The sequence below is a fragment of the Papaver somniferum genome, chromosome 8 (genome assembly GCF_003573695.1).
Source record: "Papaver somniferum cultivar HN1 chromosome 8, ASM357369v1, whole genome shotgun sequence".
NCBI lineage: Eukaryota > Viridiplantae > Streptophyta > Magnoliopsida > Ranunculales > Papaveraceae > Papaver > Papaver somniferum.
The window spans coordinates 23458252-23474847 of NC_039365.1; the positions used below are offsets into that span (position 1 = coordinate 23458252).

A 16596-nucleotide genomic window follows, 5' to 3' on the forward strand; every position below is an offset into this window, starting at 1 on the left:
CGTCACCCTTGCTTCTACGTGTTGCTACCAATGTGTTGTACACAAAAGTCTTCCCTGTCCCAGCACTACCATTTAAGAAGAACGTTCTACCAATATTATTCACTATGGAATCTGTAATTGTTTCAAATGCATTCTTGAATAATCTGTAATTATTCACTATTGAGTTTATCCACATTCGAATCCACCACCGATTCTTGAATCTCAAACTGCAGTTCTCTTTTCTCCCATAGTAATCGATTTCCAACAATTCGGCTCCAGTCACCGGTATGTTTGGGCATTCCAATATCCTTCATTTTCTTCCCTTCCTCCTGAACTATTTTCTCCATGAGGTAAAGACCGTAATCAAGAACCTGCTCCTCCGTTGGATTTTCAATTCTGTTTTGTCTTTTGACCCTAAATGGTAAATCATCACATATATCTTTCCCATACCTCTCCCATAGAAATTCTGGCCGTGTAGGACTGCACTTGGTTAGTATTATACCAAACAGTTGTCGCAGCTGATGCCCAATTTTGATTACGACGGATTCTTTCAAGCATTTATCACATTCTCCGTCATCTTCCAACAAATTTAATGCAATACAGGCAGACTTGAAAGTTCGGTGGACCTCTTGAACACCACTCTTCATCGTAGTTCTCAGGTGCTTGAAGGACCTAGCCCCCGCTACTACCGTAAGCAACAACCTCAAGTAATACAGTTCGCCACTGTTTGGGGTGAAAAAATACATTCTCCCAATTGCAAAGCCTTTCTGTCGAGGAGACCACTTCTTATCTGACAAAATGACATGATGCTCAGAACATGTTTATTTTCAGAAATATAATTCAAGTGGATACTCAAAAACATGCAAATAAGCACATGTAATGATGATCGTTTCATTAACAATTACCACAATCAGACTATAACCGTTCATCATTTCAGTAACTGATAGCAATGTAACTGAAGAAGGAAATGGATATGTAAGCTGAAGACCATATCTTACCTGACCATAAAAACTTCTGAGGGAAGTCTTGGTGGATATATGCGTCGTCTTCTGGATTTAACCTGTATTTTTCAGAAACTAAAGTTGTGAAAGAAGAGAAACTGAACAGAGCTAATACGATGCAAGATAGAGGCAACAGAGAAAACATGATGCAAAAATGAGGTAGAAAGACATAAGACGTGAAAATAAATTCATAAAATGATGTTAAATGGATCTGCTTAATGATGAAGAAAGTATAAAACTCCTATACGCAAAGCCTGGAAAATTTACTAAAGGTAATTTATCATCAAAAAACATAATTGTACAAAAATCTGGTGATTACACAATAAAAATGTTGATCTCATGAAATGGAATAAAGAATAATACCCTTCGAACATGGTTCAAGGTGAAGCCTCAAAAAAATCGTGGTTGCGCTAATAAATATGTTTATCTGGTACGTGTACATGATTCCTAAATCCCAATGCATTGAAGAGCTTAATAAAGGGATTTTCAAAAAGAAATCCACCCTATTAGGAATTGTCTTCCCGAGCATTGTAATGGTACAAACATCTAATCACCAACCATATAACAAAGGAAGAAAGACATAAGTCGTGAAAATATGCATTAGAAAGACAAATTTGAAACTAACCTGTTGTAGTCAAAATACCCCATCAGAGTGGTTACTACATTTTCTGCCTTGTCCTGAATTACTTCGACTGGATCATCAGGATCGTAAATAACTCGCTGCTTGCCGGGAAGATGTATCGCTAGCCGCTGTACCTTGGGCTTCTCTTTGTGTAGACGGTTTCCAAGTAATCTCCAAGCTGCCTCGGGTGCTCCAATATACCTTGCATTCAGATATTGAAGAATCTCGTAGGGGCCACCACCAGCAACCATAATCGTCAAGTCATATCCCTTATAGATATACTTGTGTATATACTTCACGGCAAGGACGTTGGAGCAGACCTCGACATTGATATGGCAGTCAAACATCCTGCTAAGTTGTGGATTATAAGGGACCACATCCATATTAGTGTATGACTGGTTGCGATAATGGAAAACCCGGCCATCATCGCGTCGGAGATACACTGGATACCCATCCTCACTAATTGAAGTTGACTCTGCATATTGTTTCGAATATTTTTTGGTGCACCTGCCACCATCCATGCAACTTGCACTCGGTTTCATAGCACCACACGGTCCATCAACCATGCATCTCTATATAGTTTGAAAAAGTTCTGGATCCTTTTTTTCATCTGGGAATTCGGAACATACCATCTTATCCACTTGCTCCGGGGTGTGTATTTTATCTTCCTTGTCCAGAAAAATCAACATGTGCATATGCGGAAAACCCCTCTTTTGAAACTGTATTGTGTAAACATATCCAACCACCCTGCCAAACACTTTCTTATCTTCTATTTCTTTTATTAGCGCCTTATGTTTGAGCTCAAACCCCTTAGCCACCAAATCAGGCCTATTGTGTGGTTGTTGGTTTTCTAACAGATCACTTGTAATTTCTTCCCAGCGCGGATTTGCTGTCATGATGAGGAATATATCTGGATAATGGTTGTACCTTAGCAAGAAACTGATTTTTTTATTAGCAATTTTTAACATTCCATTTCTATTCTGATTTGATGAAATAACAACAATGATCCATAAGTCTCAAGAACACAACAAAAATGCAGATACATTAAAAACCAACTCAATATGGTCTCACTAAAGCAATACTAAGGCCAAAACATTAGACGGATATTGCGCAAGAAAATTCTACAACCAAATTCCCATATCAACTACTTGTTATAGACATGATAAGAATTTGGAGCCATTTTCTCGACCAAGTTACCAACTAATAAACAATTAAATAAACAACTGGCTAAGAATGCACACACAAAATCGAACCAAGTTATGAAATGAATCTACTTTCTGCCATGACTAACTGATTACTTTATTAGAACTCAAACAACTTCTAATATGTGAGGTTTGTCGTGCATTTATGTGCCTGGAGTAGAACAGAACAATCCACAAAATAAGATCATCCCTACTGAGATATAACTAATTATGAATGGCTATTATTACTCACCGAAGTTCATCTAATTAACAGTGATCTCTGTCCGTCAATTATGACATTTTACTTGGTTCTCACTTTTCAGATAATATTGAAGATCAACTTATAAATAAAACTAAGTTTAAAGGCATCGAATTCAGAGAATTAACAAACAACAAAAGGGATTCTACCTGGTGATGGCCATTGAGTCTTGATATATCTCGTACATGTGACGAGTACCGCCTATGAATGTGGAAGGAAGTCTGACTGGTTGACCACGTTCCGCCGCTTTGTTGCCAGAAACCCCAAGGTCAGCAAGCCCTTTATAGTTCTGAACTCGCAACTTGGTTTGATTTTTCCAGATCCACCGAAGGCGATTCTGTTCAGCTGCTTACCAAGCATCGACTATAAATTCCTGAAAGAGCATACCCGCTCTTAGTATCGTCGAATACTCACCTCGCCTCTGAAACAATATTTAGTTGTAATATTCAATTTACGTGAGCCGTGTATCTGTAGTCTTAATATGAGATAAAAATGTATATAGTTTGTTTTGATGTTATTCACTCACTCATTTGCTTTGGCATGCTACTATTCCCCTATAAATGTATCACTTCGGAACTTGGACTGAACTCGATCTTTGAACCATGCCCACCGTTGTTTACTATTCATGGTCAGCTAAGGCATATAACCGGGATACTCTTACCTGAAAATCCGCAAAGCGGCACATACTCACAGCTGTACATTTACGATCCTAAGGTTGCAGTATCAAAACACCTTGAGCTAAACCCAAGGTTAAACATTACGGTGCTTGAGATCATACAACAAGTTCTATCTTCCAACGATCCCTTCGTGAAGAAATACAGTCAGGCTTTTGAATTATTAAAAAGCAATGAGCAGAGGGGAAATGATGTCCATGTTTCTCTCCAATTCGAAAAAGGGTCAGATCCGAGACGTTGTAACCTACCCACATCAGATTAGATAGCCGTTATATTTCTTGAAGATGGACAAACCATCAATTCTGGACCGCGTGACATAGTACTTCATATGAAAGGAAGTCGTGATTTACAAAGAATCAATGAGTGTCATCCAGCATATTTTCCTCTGCATTATGTTCTTTTGTTCCCATATGGTGAATTGGGATGGTACACTGGATGTCGATCTAGATAAGACTACAGATACACGGCTCACGTAAATTGAATATTACAACTAAATATTGTTTCAGAGGCGAGGTGAGTATTCGACGATACTAAGAGCGGGTATGCTCTTTCAGGAATTTATAGTCGATGCTTGGTAAGAAGCTGAACAGAATCGCCTTCGGTGGATCTGGAAAAATCAAACCAAGTTGCGAGTTCAGAACTATAAAGGGCTTGCTGACCTTGGGGTTTCTGGCAACAAAGCGGCGGAACGTGGTCAACCAGTCATACTTCCTTCCACATTCATAGGCGGTACTCGGCACATGTACGAGATATATCAAGACTCAATGGCCATCACCAGGTAGAATCCCTTTTGTTGTTTGTTAATTCTCTGAATTCGATGCCTTTAAACTTAGTTTTATTTATAAGTTGATCTTCAATATTATCTGAAAAGTGAGAACCAAGTAAAATGTCATAATTGACGGACAGAGATCACTGTTAACTAGATGAACTTCAGTGAGTAATAATAGCCAATCACAATTAGTTACATCTCAGTAGGGATAATCTGATTTTGTGGATTGGTTCTGTTCTACTCTAGGCACATATATGCACGACAAACCTCACATATTAGAAGTTGTTCGAGTTCTAATCAAGTAATCAGTTAGTCATTGCAGAAAGTAGTTTCATTTCATAACTTGGTTCGTTTTTGTGTGTGCATTATGAGCCAGTTGTTTACTTAATTGTTTATTAGTTGGTAACTTGGTCGAGAAAATGGCTCCAAATTCTTATCATGTCTATAACAAGTAGTTGATATGGGAATTTGGCTGTAGAATTTTCTTGCGCAATATCCGTCTAATGTTTTGGCCTTAGTATTGCTTTAATGAGACCATATTGAGTTGGTTTTTAATGTATCTGCATTTTTGTTGTGTGTTTGAGACTTATGGATCATTGTTGTTATTTCATCAAATCAGAATGGAAATGGAATGTTAAAAATTGCTAATAAAAAATTTAGTTTCTTGCTAAGGTACAACCATTATCCAGATATATATTCCTCATCATGACAGCAAATCCGCGCTGGGAAGAAATTACAAGTGCTCTGTTAGAAAACCAACAACCACACAATAGGCCTGATTTGGTGGCTAGGGGGTTTGAGCTCAAACATAAGGCGCTAATAAAAGAAATAGAAGATAATAAAGTGTTTGGCAGGGTGGTTGGATATGTTTACACAATACAGTTTCAAAAGAGGGGGTTGCCGCATATGCACATGTTGATTTTTCTGGACAAGGCAGATAAAATACACACCCCGGAGCAAGTGGATAAGATGGTATGTTCCGAATTCCCAGATGAAAAAAAAGGGTCCAGAACTTTTTCAAACTATACAGAGATGCATGGTTCATGGACCGTGTGGTGTTAGGAAACCGAGTGAAAGTTGCATGGATGGAGGCAGGTGCACCAAAAACTATCTGAAACAATATGCAGAGTCAACTTCAATTAGTGAGGATGGGTATCCAGTGTATCGCCTACGCGATGATGGCCGGGTTTTCCATTATCGTAACCAGTCATACACTAATATGGATGTGGTCCCTTATAATCCACATCTTAGCAGGATTTTGACTGCCATATCAATGTTGAGGTCTACTCCAGCGTCCTTGCCGTGAAGTATATACACAAGTATATCTGCAAGGGATATGACTTGACGATTATGGTTGCTAGTGGTGGCCCCTACGAGATTCTTCAATATCTGAATGCAAGGTATATTGGAGCACCCGAGGAATCTTGGAGATTACATAGAAACCGTATACACAAAGAAAAGCCCAAAGTACAGTGGCTAGCGGTACATCTTCCGGGCAAGCAGTGAGTTATTTACGATCCAGATGATCCAGTCGAAGTAATTCAGGAAAAGGAAGAAAATGTAGTAGCCACTCTGATGGGGTATTTTGACTACAACAAGTTAGTTTCAAATTTGTCTTTCTAATGCATATTTTCACGACTTATGTCTTTCTTCCATTGGTATATGGTTGGCGGTTAGATGTTTGTACCATTACAATGCTCGGGAAGACAATTCCTAATAGGGTTGATTTCTTTTTGAAATTCCCTTTATTAAGATATTCAATGCATTGGGATGTAGGAATCATGTACACGTACCAGATAAACATATTTATTAGCGCAACCACGATTTTTTTGAGGCTTCACCTCGAACCATGTTCGAAAGGTATTATTCTTTATCCCATTTCATGGGATCAACACTTTTATTGTGCAATCACCAGATTTTTGTATAGTTATGCTTTTTGATGATAAATTACCTTTAGTAAATTGTCCAGGCTTTGCGTATAGGAGTTCTATACTTTCTTCATCATTAAGCAGATCCATTTGACATCATTTTATGAATTTATTTTCACGTCTTATGTCTTTCTGCCTCATTTTTGCGTCATGTTTTCTCTGTTGCCTCTATCTTGCATCGTATTAGCTCTATTCAGTTTCTCTTCCTTCACACCTTTAGTTTCTGAAAAATACAGGTTAAATCCAGATGACGAGGAATATATCAACCAATACTTCCCTCAGAAGTTTGTATGGTCAGGTAAGATATGGTCTCCAGTTTACATATCCATTTCCTTCTTCAGTTACATTGCCATCAGTTACTGAAATGATGAACGGTTATAGTCTGATTGTGGTAATTGTTAATGAAACGATCATCATTATGTGTGCTTATTTGCAATATTTTTGAGTATCCACTTGAATTATATTTCTGAAAATAAACATATTCTAAGCATCATGTCTATTTGTCAGATAAGAAGTGGTCTCCTCGACAGAAAGGCTTTGCAATTGGGATAATGTATTTTGTCACCCCAAACAGTGGCGAACTGTATTACCTGAGGTTGTTGCTTACGGTAGTAGCGGGGGCTAGGTCCTTCAAGCACCTGAGAACTACGATGAAGAGTGGCGTTCAAGAGGTCCACCGAACTTTCAAGTATGCCTGTATTGCACTAAATTTATTGAAAGATGACGGCGAATATGATATATGCTTGAAAGAATCCATCGTAATCAAAATTGGGCATCATCTGCGACAACTGTTTGGTATAATACTAACCAAGTGCAGTCCTACACGGCCAGAAATTCTATGGGAGAGGTATGGGAAAGATATATGTGATGATTTACCATTTAGGATCAAAAGACAAAACGGAATTGAAAATCCAACGGAGGAGCAGGTTCTTGATTACGGTCTTTACCTTATATAGAAAATAGTTCAGGAGGAAGGGAAGGAAATGAAGGATCTTGGAATGCCCCAACATACCGGTGACTGGAGCTGAATTGTTGGAAATCGATTACTATGGGAGCAAAGAGAACTGCAGTTTGAGATTCAAGAATCAGTGGTGGATTCGAATGTGGATAAATTCAATAGTGAATAATTACAGATTCCGTAGTGAATAATCTTGGTAGAATGTTCTTCTTAAATGGTAGTGCTGGGACGGGGAAGACTTTTGTATACAACACATTGGCAGCAACACGTAGAAGCAAGGGTGACGTTGTTTTAACAGTCTCTTCTTGCGGCGTCTCTGCATTTCTTCTAACTGGTGGAAGGACAACACATTCTACCTTTAAGATACCTTTCGAGCCACAATTTGATTCCAAGTGTAATGTCGATTTTGATTCGATCGAGGCGTAATTGTTTCGAGCTACCAAGTTGATCATATGGGATGTGCTGGCAATGCAACACCGATTTTGTATTGAAGTGGTAGATCGTACTCTAAGAGATGTGAGATCAAGTGACGAACCATTCGAAGGGATCACCGTCGTGCTTGGAGGAGACTTTAAGTAAACTTTGCCGTTAGTACAAAAGGGTCGTACAGAAAAAATCATAGACGCTTTCATTAGAAGCTCTGTTTTGTGGAGACACGTGAATGTGCTTAAGCTCACACAAAACATGCGGCTTGAGCGTCAAGATCCTGATAGCGTTGAATTCGCGGAGTACTTACTTCAGGTATGTCCTCTAATATATGAACGTAGTTCACTATGTATCATGCTCCTAATATATGTTTCTTAATTAGGAATATGTTTTTGAAACCTGCAGGAGACAAAATAAAGTTTATTCCCATCATTATCCTTAGTTCTTAATTAGGAATATGATTTTGAAACCTGCAGGAGAAAAATTAGAGTTTCTTCCCATCATTATCCTTGGGAATAAAAAAGTGCTTGTCGGAATAACACCAAAGTTGTTACATTATTTCATATTGTTTAGGTAAATCTGTAATGTAAAGAACAACAAATCAAATGTATGTCACATGTTCTTATCCTTGGAGAGGATTTCGTTTGACGACTGTAACATCTCTTAGGGGAATATGCAAAGCTATAATCTCAAGCATGATAAAAATTACCTTTTATTCTAACAGTCGTTGCACAGTTATGTTTACAATCAGTTGTAATGTAGTAAGACAAGAGTTTTGTTTAAGGGAGGAAGATTTGGACCAGGCCAAGGAAAAATAGTATGTTACGGAGTTTTGTTTACTTGAAAGACTACGGAATCAATACTGATCCACCTAAAACCAAGCTTTATAGAAGCATTTGAGTGAACAACTTCTAATTTCCAAAAGGCTGAGAATACTGATACACTTTAGGCAGATAATCCAGTTTTATATGTGATACCAGTAAAAAGCATGATGTGCAAGACTGTTTTTAGTTGAATGTTTTAACCTGGATTTTGCAAATCGTTTAGCGGTTTCATTGATGCATACGCTAGACTTACAAAACCAAGGCTAGATGATCAGATGCTTCAAGTTTCTGACATTTAAATCGTTCTTCAAATTTGACAGTTGATTATATACCCCAACTGTTTCTATTAGTAGTGTTTCTGAATTGTGGTTTGCGAAATATTAACTCCTCCGATATACTCATGTCATTTTGCAGGTGGGGGAAAATCCAGAGCCAAAAGTTAAATTACCATCTGCTATGTCAAAATGTGTCGGTCTACATGAGTTGATTTCAAAGATATATCCGGGAATTGAAGAAATGAGCAAGCCCACTGCAGAATATATGACTGAGAGAACAGTACTGTCTCCTAGGAATAACGAGGTTTCAGAAATAAATAAAATTGTGTTGGAGATGTAAAATGGTGAATCTCACACCTTTCTTGCAGCAGACAAACAAGAGAAGGTTGTTGGTGAATCATCAACAGGTACAACCTATACGAGTGAAATACTAAACCAACAAAATCCGTCAGGATTACCACCTTTCAAATTAGAGCTCAAAGTCAATTGTCCAATTATGTTGTTACGTAATCTAGCTCCTAGAAGTGGATTATGCAACGGTACTAGGTATGTGATTTATCCATATTATCACATGTCGATTCACCTCATCCATTCTCATCATGTTGTTTATATTTATATCCTTGCATCGAGGATTGTTTAATAATGGCATGATTTCTTGTGTTATCAGGTTGAGGGTAGAGATCTGCGAGCAACATGTTATTGTGGCAACAATTTTAACATGAGATAAAGATGGGGAAGTGGTTTTCATTCCACGCATATCACTAACACCATCATCATCGCATGTTCTCATTCGAATTACCAGGAGACAGTTCCCAATCAGGTTGGCTTTGCGATGACCATAAATGTATCACATGGTCAGTCGCTGAAATACGTGGGGGTAGACTTGAGGAGCCCCGTATTCAGCCATGTACAACTATATGTTGCATTGTCCAGATGCAAAAGAACCGGTAGGATCCATGTGTTACTCCCAAATCACAGTACTGGACATGAAACGACAAATGTTGTGTATCCAGAAGTGCTATCATAAATTTGTTTTCAAAATTTGATTCTATTGCGCTTATTAACGTTGTCTATTCTTGGGTAATTGTAATATTGAATGCAACACTTAGAGCTGATAGGACTATTATTTATGTTCTTCGCCAACACGTGGATTACATTGGCGCATAATTTTATAGATCTATAATATAAAAAGAAAATTACATACAACTCGAATAAAGATTATAGTTTTAAAAATAAACCCAGCTTTAGATAGACCGCTAGCACCCATTCCGTCCTCGTGCCATTATGGCACGGGCAATCCACTAGTATATCATGATACCAAAAGAGAAGGCCTGTTTATAGATTGCGAAAGCTTTGTACTCATTGGTTGAAGGAAGGTAACCAAATCCACTAGGAGAGCTTTTCATCATCAGCCAAAGCAAGAAAGCTCAACTTACCCGAATCGGCGGAATGATTAAGGCGGTTTAAATGCATCTTAGAGAAAGATGGATATTGAATAAGATTTTTCCATGTTTTGGATACTAATTTACAATCTAAAACATCAGTTGTTAAACGAGTGAGATTGTCTACTTCAATCTCTATGGGGAGAATCTTGAAATTATCCATCAAAACCCGTATATAAAAGAGATCCGAATATTAATAGGCTACGGGAAAAACCCGATTATTGAAGGAAACAGGATACACATGCAGAATGGTATTATATATATGGGGTTGATGGAAAAAACGGTTTCTATAAAATTGGACTTTTTTGGTCCCGGTTTTAACGATGATCCCTTGGGAAGGTGTAGGTAAGTCGTCATGTAATTGTGAGGCGCTCGATCGTTAGAATCAAAGTAAGTTACTCCTATGGGCTAAGATAAGAATATCATTAAGAAGGTCCAACCAGACGCCTGAAAAAGGAGTTGACATATTTTTTGTACCTTTGGACTATGAAATACTACTACTATCATTTTACTTAATCACTGCAGTATGGTAGATTTAAAGTCAAGAATTTAGGACGAGTAGATGTGATTTCCAGTTCCACTTGCATTGCATAGTAATTTTTTTCTTTTTTTTGACTTGGGATGATATCTTGTGCTTTGTATCTTTTCAAAGCAGTTCGAGCAAGAAGTGTTCCATTGATAAATTTTGTCAAGCCAGAGTAGTAGTTCAATCATGGAATCACTTTTAACTGATACAGTAATTAGCTAGTCTGTGGAAACTTCGGTTGATTGTTGGGTGGTGATATGATGGGTAGCACCAATAATAAAGGATGTTGTTGTTATGCAGTGGAGAGTGACAGTTGTAGATCAATAATTCAACAAAAGATTATGCTTAAATAAGTCCGTGGTGGTTGAACTCTTAAATGAACTGAAAATCATACAGTGCGACGATTGTTCGTGGTAGGACACAACATTTTGCTGTTTATTGACTACTGAGTTACATTCGGATTTTATGATTTATTGCTGGATTTCAGCACAATTACGATACAGCTAACAAATAACAGCTACCGAATAAGCACTGTATGGGCAATTTGGAAGAGACTCAAGATCATCTATTTATGAACTGTGAGATATCGAGATACATCTGGGAGAAGTTTTTGGATACTCTTAATGTCTTATGGGTTCTACCAGCAACTTTTCAAAACTTGTTACTAAGCTGGAGAATGGTTGGTCTGGGAGAAAGATGTAAGGTAATATTGCACTTAATTCCTTTCGCTATTGGCTGGGAATTATGGCCGGGAGTTATGGCTCGAAAGAAACAGAAGGAGACACGGAGGAAGGCACAGAGATAAAGATGAATTGGAGTATGCAATCAAGTCCCATATTTATCTATGGAACTCTTCAACTGACATCTTCAAAAGCTTTACAACGAGCCAGGTTACGCATCAATGGGAGGATGTCATTCATATGTAATTGAGGTTTTTTGGGTTTTGTTTAGGTTGATAAGGCTGCCTTGTATATACCACTGTAAATATCACCTTTTTCCTCAAAAAAAAAAAAAACACTGTATGGGCAAATTCTATGTTGAGTTTCTTACTTCCTACCCAGAAAGCCTTTCGAAGATTATGAGGTTTACCTTTGAGCACGTAAAAACAAATCTATCCATGAGAACTCGATCATTAAAGAATCATAAAATTATTAAATTAGCTAATGAAAAGTAAGAATCAACATATTTAACTCCCTCTACTTAGGAGGCTTTCAATTTGCACAATTTATGCAGCATATACTTATTTAACTCCAACGTAGAAAAACGAAATAAGTTATTAAAGTATGGAACACATTCTCACATTAAAATTTGGTCAAGATCCTAAAAGGATGTTATCCCCAAATAAAAAGCACCCCCACGACAATTGAGATTGATGATATAGAACTTACCAATAGCATTAGGTTTGCGAAAATGTTTTTCCCTTCGAAAATGCAGCCCATAACATATATAATGATAAGAATATTAATTCTAAATTCCAAAGAAAATACTATCAAAAAAAAAATTCCGAAGAAAATATTACCAGCATTTATAAGTATGTTTCTTGGAATCTCATCTTTCTGCAACTGCTTCATCGGCTAATCGCGGCTTCCTACATCGATTTTCTCCGAGTCCATTATTTTGGTATCTTTTTCTCCCAACTCTTTTAACGTGTTCTTGTGAGGGAATACTTAGCAATATTCTTCAGTACAGAAATCCATCAGTCTTTCCGTGGTTGAAGTTTTGGGATCATAAATATTGAGATAGTTAGACGAACTGTAACTTAGAACATTGCCACTCTTTGTAAAATCTAATACTTCCCTATCACTTAGATTGAACTCTTTAGTCCAACCCAACCACTGATATTGTTCCTCCTGCTCTTTTGTGTCGTGATTATCCTTCTGCTTTCTATATAACCATATGTAATAAGATGTGCGGTAATAAAATGAGTTTCCCATCGCAATAAGCTCAAAATCCCACCTAAACCCCTATTCTACTCGGCCAATAACGCCAAGCAGGTATAAGAATATATTCGCAATAAGCTCAAAATCCCACCTAAACCCCTATTCTACTCGGCCAATAACGCCAAGCAGGTATAAGAATATATTCACTAATATTTTCATCAGCCAAGTCGAAGACCACAATCATCCCACTATTAGTGCTCATAAAGTAAAGAGATCCATTCAGAAAGACACCTATTTTGTTATTTTAAAGATCAAAATCAAGCTTTCCAACATTTCTCCATCCACTGCCACTACCCACTACCAAGAGTATATATCACGACCTCAAAAGAGTAGGCTTCTTTATACGTTGCGAAAACTTTGTATTCATTGGTCGAAGGAAGGTAACCAAATCCAGTTAACCAATAATGGCCTGTGATTTCTGTTTGGTTCAAGAATAATAACATACTCTTTAGTCATGGGGTTACATATATAAAATTTAGCAGTCGAATACGAAAACCGATCAAACCATTAAACGAACCAAGAAAAGCATTATTAAACTCCAACGGAGAAGTATATATGAAACTTCTGATATTATTGATAGGTGTCTCATGCTTCTCATTATATTCAAAATAGTTGAATTTTTTATTCTCAGCCAAAGCAAGGAAACTCAACTTATCAGAATCTGCATAATTATTAATGAGACGATTTAAGTGCATCCGACAGAAAGATGGATATTGAATAAAATTCTCCATGTTTTGGATACTAACTTGCAATCTAGAACTGATTCACTTGATAAACGAGTGAGAATATCTACTGTAATCTCTATGGGGAGAATATCGAAATTATCCATTAAAACCCCCTTTTATAAAGAAAACATGATCAAACATGATCGATGTGGGAGAACCGAATATTTATAGGGTTACTCGAAAAAAAACCGTACTGGTGAAGAAAGGAGACAACATAAAGATCTATTCTATTATATAAAGCGAACCCCCTTAGCAACAGTAGTTGAAGCTGCAACTTTTGATATTTCATATTTGCCCTTAGTTTGATTTCTTCTTTATGACAGGTAAATTAACATCAATTCAATTGCATGAGGGGAACGCTTTCTACACCATTAACAGATCTGTTTCAATACTTGATCGAAATGAAGGAATCAGTGAAATTACGAACTGTTTTGAATTAAAAAATTAGTTAAGAAGGAAAAATTGAAGTTAATATGGGAAATTTTAATACTACAACACCCAGCAAATTGAATGAGGAATATGATGATATATCGATTGATTACTGTACAAACCGAAGAGAGTGCTAGCTTTAACCTTACATTTAACTCTTCTAAATATGATTAAAAAATGAAAAGGAAAATATTAGTGGAGAAAAAGAGGCAGCAGACTAAGTTCTAGATTTTCTTTTTATCTTTGATTTTACATGAAACGAAGGCAAACTACCATATTACCCTTATGTTCTTACAACTGTTTACCATGCATGTTTTGTGCAACACGTGGGACCAAACTTAGGAAGAAATAAATTTTATGGTATAACATGGTCGAATAGGAATTGGTCCGACCCCTTATTCCATTTGTCTTTCATTTTCCCATTTTAATCTATGGAATCTACTAGAGAGGAAACAAGCCATTGTATGTGCCCTCAAACGGAAAGAACTATCGCCTAAGGGTTGGAACTATCGACTGCGCACGCGCATACGCACGTGCTTAACACTCTTGTAGGTATATAGAGATCCGCGAATATTTACATGCTTTTGGTAAAACGGGTTTCTAGGAATAAAAGGTTTTTTTGGTCACACGAATAAATATTACCACAACATTAAAACGGACAGGACATGCCCATGCACTACACGGCAGGTAGGAACTCGGAAAGCCCCAGGATATTCACACCAGGCGAAAAGGTATTTTGGTTTTTTTCCAACGTGGTTAACTATAAGATAAGTTGTGTACTTGTTTTCCTTTCGCTGACGGATGTTAAGAACTGAGTCGTGTATTAATAGTGAGGCCGCTCGCAGTAATCAACATAAATTGAGTCGTACTGCTGATAATATTTAAACTAAACTCTGCTGGTAGATTAAGTCAAGAATCACACACAAATTTGGAACGAGTACATGTAATCTTCCACTAGCACCAATATCATTGATATGCAGATCAATAATGCTAAAATCTGTGGGACAGGTGAACAGCGATTCAGTTCCCTGGTGGCAGTTGAATGCTTCAATGAACTGAAAATCATTCAATGCGGAAATTATCGTGGTAGGACACAACAATCTCATGTTTATTGAGTTACATTCGGATTTTATGGATTGTCGGTGAATTTCATCAACAGGATCTTGATACAATTAAAAAATAACAGCTACTGAATAAGCACCGTCTCAGCCACCTCTACATTGAATTTCTTACTTCCTACCCAGAAAGCCTTCCGAAGATTATCAAGACTTACTCTTGAGCACGTAAAAACAAACCTATCCATGAGAACTCGATCATTCAAGAACGTACATCGGACACTACCCCATTGGCATTGACATACCCTTACACTCAAATCACAAAAGAATATATTTCTCGGTTCCGACGAACTGTATACGTAAATGAAATTCTCTGCCGCAGAAATATCGATCGGCAATAGCGTCGAATTCTCATTCTTAAGCGTATCCAACATCTCCCACGGCATCTTTCCTATCTCCTCACAGTAAAAACTATCGCAATTCACCTCCCAAATTCTTAAACTTTCAACATTCTCGGGATCGCCCATGAGCCCAACTAGTATCAAACGACCACCTGCAAAACCAATAACGGAGAAATAGATAGCTGGGTCCGGGCGCAGATCAAATGAACCACTGGCTCCGCTCCATGTCTTTGTATTTGTGTCGAAGGAACAAAATGTACCGGAATGTTTCTCAAGCAAATACATTTTGTGGTCTGAAACCGCGACAGATAACCATGTGGAAGCAGCAGAGTCCTTCGGTATATTAGGGATGGGTTGACAAGTGAACCAACCAGGGGAAGCGGTGTCGTATATCTCAACAGTGAGTGGATCATCCTCAAAATCACAAGTACCACCAGCAACCACAATACACGACCCAACAATTGCAACTACTGGATCAGTCCTCCAAACTCGTGGTCCGACAACGTCAAGCCACAATTCATGAAGCAGATCAGATGAAAAACTGAATTTCGAAGGACTTAACATGTAAAGAGTATCAGAATGAGAGGCACGGAGTGGTGACGTATAGGCCACAGTTGACGGTCCTGTAATTTCTATCCAAACATTTGAGCTGGGATCGTACGCGTGAGTGGTGGTTGATGAAAGACTTCTTCGGCTCTGGACATTGATTATAAGCCATGGTTTAGCACGTGAAGAGTTGGCTAGACAAGAAAAGACCGCACGCTGCCAGGATTTCGAAACGTAGAATGATGGAACGAGATGGATTGTTGGTATGAGGGAAATTATTTTATCTAAAAGATCTCCATGAAATGGAGTTTCTTCTCCATTTTCTTGATTCTCTGCCGTCTCTCGATATCTGTTTTCTGTAGCCATTTTTATTTATCTGTCTCTCTAATTTTGAAGATAGGAAGAAATTCCTGACTTCTCTATTTAAATGAGACTTTTGGGAATAGATAAGATAACAGTGGAGTGGATACATCTTTTATGATTTTTGGCGCCATAAGGCCCATCTACTAATTGCTCAATGTGCACATGTCAGTTGGGAGCTTAGATAGATACTCGTATGATAGTATAGTATTACATAAATGTCATTTTAGGCTTAAACCACACCCATCGTGGATGCTAAGCTCCCCAAGTTTAATC

General features: G+C 37.7%; 1 protein-coding gene across 1 annotated transcript; it reads right to left on the reverse strand.

The window, feature by feature from the left end:
- Positions 1-14862: 14862 nt before the first annotated feature.
- On the reverse strand, positions 14863-16360 carry LOC113306795 (F-box/kelch-repeat protein At1g23390-like). The gene has a single exon (XM_026555714.1). It carries the CDS (start codon positions 16324-16326, stop codon positions 15145-15147), a length of 1182 nt encoding a protein of 393 aa, XP_026411499.1. The 5' UTR covers positions 16327-16360; the 3' UTR covers positions 14863-15144.
- Between the last annotated feature and the right edge of the window lie 236 nt (positions 16361-16596).

Coding starts and splice junctions, on each gene's coding strand:
- LOC113306795 (XM_026555714.1), bottom strand. CDS start 16,326: ATGGCTACAGAAAACAGATATCGAGAGACGGCAGAGAATCAAGAAAAT.